Source organism: Aegilops tauschii, chromosome 3 (assembly GCF_002575655.3).
Source record: "Aegilops tauschii subsp. strangulata cultivar AL8/78 chromosome 3, Aet v6.0, whole genome shotgun sequence".
In the NCBI taxonomy this organism is placed as follows: Eukaryota; Viridiplantae; Streptophyta; class Magnoliopsida; order Poales; family Poaceae; genus Aegilops; species Aegilops tauschii.
In genome coordinates this window covers 549,689,028-549,696,036 of record NC_053037.3, presented here as the reverse complement: position 1 = coordinate 549,696,036, position 7,009 = coordinate 549,689,028, and the positions used below count along the sequence as shown (strand labels likewise).

General features: G+C 41.6%; 1 protein-coding gene across 1 annotated transcript; it reads right to left on the bottom strand.

Moving 5' to 3' along the window:
* Positions 1 to 252: 252 nt before the first annotated feature.
* Positions 253 to 6,729, bottom strand: LOC109761647 (uncharacterized). Its single transcript, XM_020320464.4, has 9 exons — positions 6,149 to 6,729; positions 5,707 to 6,053; positions 5,053 to 5,118; positions 3,290 to 3,663; positions 2,656 to 2,792; positions 2,401 to 2,530; positions 2,027 to 2,315; positions 1,815 to 1,930; positions 253 to 685 (listed from the first exon to the last, which is right to left on the bottom strand). Exons 3-8 carry the CDS (start codon positions 5,098 to 5,100, stop codon positions 1,820 to 1,822), a joined length of 1,089 nt encoding a protein of 362 aa, XP_020176053.1. The 5' UTR covers positions 5,101 to 5,118; positions 5,707 to 6,053; positions 6,149 to 6,729; the 3' UTR covers positions 253 to 685; positions 1,815 to 1,819.
* Positions 6,730 to 7,009: the final 280 nt, after the last annotated feature.

The following is a 7,009-nucleotide window of genomic DNA, read 5'->3' as shown; positions in this document are numbered from 1 at the left end:
TCCCGGCATCTTATGACAAGGCGATGGAGCTGCTTAAGTCTACAATGCAGAATCTTACACCTATCAATGCAGATCGAGCGAGATGGCTTGCGGGCTACCCATCCAAACGGAGATTATGGGGTTTTAGTTTGTGAGTCGACATGCATGTACACGACGTCCCCGCTTCGTCTGCACAAACGGCGGATGGCTTCCGCTTGGTCCCACAGCGTCCCTATACGGCCATTTTCTCATCCACGTGCGAGCATATACTACTAAAATACATGGCGCGGCCCAAACCAAACGCCAGCTGATACTCGTGGGCTGCTATGAATTTCGGAATATCCATGGGGAAACTTGGGACAAACACACACACTCTTTCCAGTGTGACCAACAACAGAAATCACTCCCACGGAAGACATCCCACAAAGCAACCACGACACTAGACATAGCAGATAAAACAGCAGGTTCTACAACCCGGCTCAGAACATCGGTGACCACCACACTCCCAGCAAACAGAGGGTTGTGCTATCATGGGAACAATCTAAGAACACCAAGACACAGCAGCACAGAACATCAGGCAGTGGCAACCTGATCCCTTGCAGCCTTGTTCTTGGACTTGGCAGATGTAGCCGCAACCAGGGCAGTGAGTGTCTGGATGAACGATTCCTGGAGCTCCTCGTTGAGCAAGAAACTTAACGCAATCATTCTGCATGGAAAGAGAATGGTTAGTACACTGTCTTCGTATCGTTATTAACATCAGCAATATTAAAATAGGTCCAGATTTAATGGTACAACCACTACAATAGATGTACAGTATTTCCCACAAACACAAACACAACACATGCAGTGACAGAAGGCCAAGGAATTCAAAAAGGCTAAAGCATAAATAAATGCAGTGCAAAGGAAATCCAATTAAACACACAACTTCATTCATATTCCCATACCAACAATCATCACACTGTTTTGCTATTGTTAGTTTTATTAATATATGCAGCTGGAGGAAGAATGAAGAGATATTTATAAAGAGAGAGCAAGAAAGGAGACGCAAGGGGGTGTTACGGGGGTAGAGATGACGTCGGAGTGGTCTTCCACCAAGGATTTGGCACTGGTTGGACAGTTGACACAAGGAACAGGCTCAGGGACTGAGGTGTGGACAGACCATGAGAGGCAAAAGATAAATTCTGGCTGACAGTGAATGAGCTTTTATATTGCCACTGGTTGGACAGTTGACACAAGGAACAGGCTCAGGGACTGAGGTGTGGACAGACCATGAGAGGCAAAAGATAAATTCTGGCTGACAGTGAATGAGCTTTTATATTGCTATAAGAGGCTAAGGGACAATACACGCACAAGGTAAATTTGCAAAGAACCCCCTATCTATGTACTAAATACTACATGTCTACCAATAGCAAAACAAAAAATTGAGATCATTTAATCATTTTGATTACAGAGTTCTGAGAATCAATAAATATAAAATATTTTTTTACCAAATATTATAGTTTTTGGCTTCGCATAATTCAATCTCCTTTTGCCACATGTTCCTGCCAAATAGAACTCATACACCTATTGGCAGTTTGGTAGACACTTCAACAATGAAGAACGAAGAAACTGATGAAAAGAACTTAATAAGGACAATAGAAAAGTTAGATTGACTGGTTTAATTTCTTTTTTCACTCCATAAGGATAATCTGAATTTGAATATAAGCGCAAAAAGGATGACATGAATTCTTCAGATACACATTGTATTATATATTCATATTCGACATCCAAAAAACAGCAATACAAACATCTTAAGCTGAAAAATAAAATAAAGCACAAAAATAGAAACATCTTACCACGTTCAATATTTCAAATTCAATTCCATTGCAATCTCTTGCACTTTCTGGTATAATAATTTCCATTCGTGTTGAAAATAGTGTTCAAGATCCTTGAATATTCCTTCTGCCAGCAACTATGGAACATTTACATATAAGAGTAAGCATTAGAAAATAAATACGTTTAAACAGGTAATTTTAAAATTGATGCTTACAATGTTCTCAATACTTACCTCGGGTGTAAGGAACTGAACTTCATGTTCAATGATTGTTCTCAAGGAGTATATGAAGCCCCTTAATGTTTTTCTGACGCGTGTTAATTGTACAAAGGAAAGCATGTTCCAAACATGTATTTTATCCAAATTCTCCTCCAATGTTTGTAGACTCAGATTAGACACTATCAGATGTTCACGTTCCATTTGTGGTTCCTTCAAGTGGAGTGCTATATATTGGTTCAAGGATAAAATATTCTCAAACTTTTCTCTGACAGTTAACAAGGCATAATGCTTTAGGATGTTTCTCCTGTGTATTTAACAAAAACATTTTTTTATCTTAGTACAACTCTACTGATGAAATAACTTTAAGCAATAAGAATTTATATTCTCACCCTTGCAGTTTTCTGTCGATAATTCTCTTAAAAAGATCTTTAGACTCTGGGGCTAGCGATACATTCTCAATCTTGTATCCCAACCTTACCCAATCGTTAGCTTTGGACTCGCTTATTGCTGCTTCAGTATCTACAGTAAATAGATTCACAATTAGAATATAATCAAAATGCAACTTACAAATGTACTTTGTATTCCAATGAATTAAACAGACCAATATAATTTGTAATTTGTATTTTTTGTTGTCAATTTGGTACCTCCTTTAATTTTACCAAACCTCCACAATCTCGCCCTTTGTGAACCGCCTTCGTTTATGATTGCAAAATGACTTCCATGAAACTTTGCGCAATAATAGCCTTGACGATGCAGCTCCTCCATGGCTACAATGACATCCCTATCAAAATAGCATAAAAACTGATTTTAATAAAATAATTAAAGGTGAGAACATAACAACGAATCAACATTTTCATACGTGCAAATCCTAAGAAGCCTAGGGGCCTGGAGTCAAAACTCATAAATATCAAAAGACAAAATATTGATTTTGTCATTAAGTCTCGGAGTACATTATTCAAAAGATACTTCACAATTTCCAGGAATCCGGTACCAACAGTTATAATCCACCCCCACCCCCCACCCCTCCACCAAACTCGGTTTTTCACTCAAGCCTTTTCAGCCAATGAATGAGACCTCATAGGGCAGCTTGTTGCTAAAACTCGGTATGAAAGCAGAAATAATTCAGGTCATCTAGTTAACAAATAAGCTAAAGAAATTTAACTTGCGTAATGGTAATGATAAGACCAATCATGAATATAGATAAAGAATTACTCTTATATAGGACTAAGTAACGCTACTGGTAAGATATATCTAGTGAACAAACAAAAAAAATTATACCTCAGCAAGTTTATGAAGCTCTCAGTGAATCGGTTTTGCTGATCAGTCGCCAATAGACCATCCCTCCGAAGGTATCCTTCAAATGTTGTTTCAAATTTTGTGACAGCCAGAAAGGAGTTATTTGAGTGCTGTCCTTTGCCAACCCCATATGCGAAAGCTTCAATTATCCCAGGATGATCAAAATTTGCGAGATTGTCATAATGAATCTTTCCAATTTCAGTATCTATGAAGCCCAATACAGTTACATCAATTGACTCCAAATTCTCAATTTTGTTACCCAATTTGATAAATCCATTGTAGTAGTGCAAAGAACAGGGGTGGTTCATTTTTTGGCCATCAATATCTTTTACAAAAATCTGACTTATGCCATCAACCTGAAATAAATAATAGTTTATCGTGATGAATATAGTATTAACAACATTATGAAATACAAAAATGGACTTTTACACTGTCTAAATATCCGCATAGCTCATGTAACACGCTAAATAATTTGTCATCATATTTAACCTTGAATACTTGTTAATTTAGCCCGTAAATCAGTTTTGCCAAGTGGTTCCTAGTATGTGGATGTGTAGTATCACCACATATATTGCCACATCCACAATTTTCCGCATTGGTATCTAACACACCATGTTAAATCCTCTGTTCAGGTTTATTAGTCCCCTTGTATTTTGTGTCAAACACTGATCATAAATTTGACTAGCAAAATACAAGTCATATGCCAAAAATAGCTTCATTAGAAACTTCTTTCAAATATGAATACAACAATATAATTTTTGTGGCATATCACTTATATTTTGTTAGACAAATCTAAGGTCAAAGTTTGACCCAAAATACAGGGGGGAGTGCTCAGCATCAAACATCAATCTTCTCTACCCCTCCCTTACCATCGCCAAGGGGAAAACAAAGCTCCATATTACATCTATGAACTATTGTCCTAGATAATATTTCAATCTTCAACTATACAATATAAATTATTCGAACCATGGTCATTACTTCTGAGACATAACAATGGTGGTTTGTCCACTATGGCACGTGATGTGGCAGGCACGGCAATGACATAGCAAATAGAAGAAGAAAAATATAAGTACAGCAAAGGCCTCATCTCCATTTCAAGTTCAGCGCCCAGTTATGGGTTCACACCATTGACAAGGAGGATATGAGCCAAGTCGTCATGCCCATCCTTTGAAAAATTGCTCAACCATGGTATCAACTATTGAGCAGTCGAGCATTGGACATCAATGTTCATCCTCCCGGAGGAGTGAGGCGCCTCTTGCCCAGCAAAATCGAGAGAAGGAATGGATTTGGGTCGACGGTCAATGACAAGTTATGTGATAAGAGAGAAAGGGGGGTATGACATGTGGCTCACGATTTATTAATTTTACACTCTTTTTCACAATGTTTGCAGTTTAGTTTTTTTTAGTCAACATTCTTGACCAAAGCTAAAAATTGATTTAGTGCAAATTTAAAATTACAACATTACTGAATAAAGTAAGTATTTTTTAAGTTGGGTATGACATATGGGACCCACTGACAGGTAAACACACACAAGTGGATGCCATGTCACACAAACCACTATGTTTTGGACTAGGAGCCAATTCGCATCCACGTCATAAAAACCACCTAACAAGACCAGTGCAGAGTAAAGTGGTCCATTGTTACAATTTTAAGAGGTTAAACAAGACCCAAAAAAGGGAATTTGGATGTTATGGGAGCCCTGCGAAGTTCCTTTCAAATGATACTCTTTAAGTAAAGCTACTTACTTGACGGGTAAGTGCAGACCCAACAGACTTGTCGTCATCTGCGTTCATATTAAAGAATTCTGAAACCTACAAATAAACACCATATATGTTATATAGAAATTTCAGTTTCTTCTTTTTTGCAGAAAAGAAAGAGATGTCTAATGATTATCTTAAAATTAACACATATTTTACAGAACTGATTTCATGATAAATACAGAGTGAAGATGGACAATGAACCTCATTAGTACATAAACCAGTGTCTCAATCATTCAACGCATGAATATTACTAACAACAACTTCTACTTGCACATACAAATTTGTTTAAGTCAGCTATTTGGGGACCACTGGAATATAAGGACTCGTGACTGGAATGGACAGAGACAGATGGGCGATGATAAACTCACAAGGAAACCAACTATCATAGCGGCAATTCCATAGTTTTCGCTTTTTTGTAGTGGCAGATTCAAAGTGTCATAATTTCCCTATAAATAGTAAGTAGTGTGCGCACGGACTCTTGTTAATGCTGATAGTGTTTTATGTACATTTTTGCTCCTAAATGCATTTTCCTAGCCTATTCTTGAACTCAACTCATAAAAGCAAACTTCATGATACAATTTCCAGGTTAAGAAAGTCATGAAGCAAAGTGACCAAGTTCACTGAAGAGAATGTTCGCACCAGTGTTGGCCCTTTTCAAGCCACGGGTCTACAGGCGGCAGATCCCTGCACGGTCGCTCGGGGCAGTACCAGGGCGTCACCGGCTCACACCTCCCCACATCAATGCTCGCTACGATTGGCTGGTCCTCCTTCTGTGCGACCGAGTCCCCAGAAGAGAATGCCAGCGCCCCTTTCCAAGCCACAGGCCTGCAAGCGGCAGATATCGGGGCGGGACCAGGGCGTCACCAGCTCGCACCTCGCCTTCGCCACGTCAACCTTGCTCCGGTCGGCTGGCGGCGATGGAAGGAGACGGGGCCGGGGACGATAGAACGTGGGATGGCGGGAGACTGGACCGGATGGTGCGGCAGCTGGATAAGACAAGTGACAAACTTGATGTGACAGCGGCTGATTACAAACCACGCTGCACTAGAGAAATTGAGGATTAAGGTGAGGAGTTGCTTGCCTGTTATCCCGGCGTGTGGACGAAGAACAGAACGGTGATCGAACACCTCAAGGGCGAGGTGGTTCGCTCCGTGCTGGGTGGCCTCCTCGACTCCGGCGGCCGGCCGATGAATAGGACGGTGGGTGCCCTAGACAAGAGAGATCGTGGGGGCCGGCGGCGCGGCGCGGCGGCGGCAAGAGATGACGGGTCGCGGAGGGACGGCGGAGGATAGGGGCTGCGGGGACGGACTCCGATGACGGCTGGCCGCGCGACGGACGCCCTAGGCTCAAGGTTCGCCGCGCGAAGGAAGCCGGAGCGCGGCGGGTGGTTGCGCAGCGGGCGGCGGACTGGTTCGGCACCGGTGACGGTGATGGAATGCGGCGGCGTCGACGACCTCGAGGTGGTGGTGAAATCGTGGGAGCGGGCAGGGGGATTGGGGAGCCGGGCAGACGGCTGCTGAAATACGCTTCCTTGGCAACAAATTTTCGGCCCGGTGCTGGAGCCCAACACACGTGGGTAATTTTGGCCGGCCCAATATGTCCCAGCCCACTCCGTTCTACGCGAGAGAAAACAGGGAGATACATGGACGGATTTTTTGGTGTGACAATTGGATACCGATGCCTTTTCTCTTATAATACTCCTACCGTTTCCCACTCTCCATACAAGACCCCTTTTCAACAATTCAAGGCCATAGCTGATTGCCTGCTAGGAAGATGGTACGTTACCGGAAAATACCGTATCCTCCAATTTACCTTCAGGGTAGTATCCAGCCTTTAAAACCTGTGCACATAAGCTATTGGGCTTGTATATTAGTCTCCATGTTTGTCGAGCTAAGAGAGCTTGGTTAAAGAGGCGGAAATCTCGAAAGCCCACACTCCCTTT

Bases quoted from the DNA above. Each gene is read 5' to 3' on its own strand.
- LOC109761647 (XM_020320464.4), bottom strand. From the start codon at position 5,100: ATGAACGCAGATGACGACAAGTCTGTTGGGTCTGCACTTACCCGTCAA. The intron at 3,664-5,052 runs GTAAGTAGCTTT...TATTTATTTCAG, and splicing joins GGTCTGCACTTACCCGTCAA to GTTGATGGCATAAGTCAGAT. The intron at 1,931-2,026 runs GTAAGTATTGAG...AATGTTCCATAG, and splicing joins TTCAGTTCCTTACACCCGAG to TTGCTGGCAGAAGGAATATT.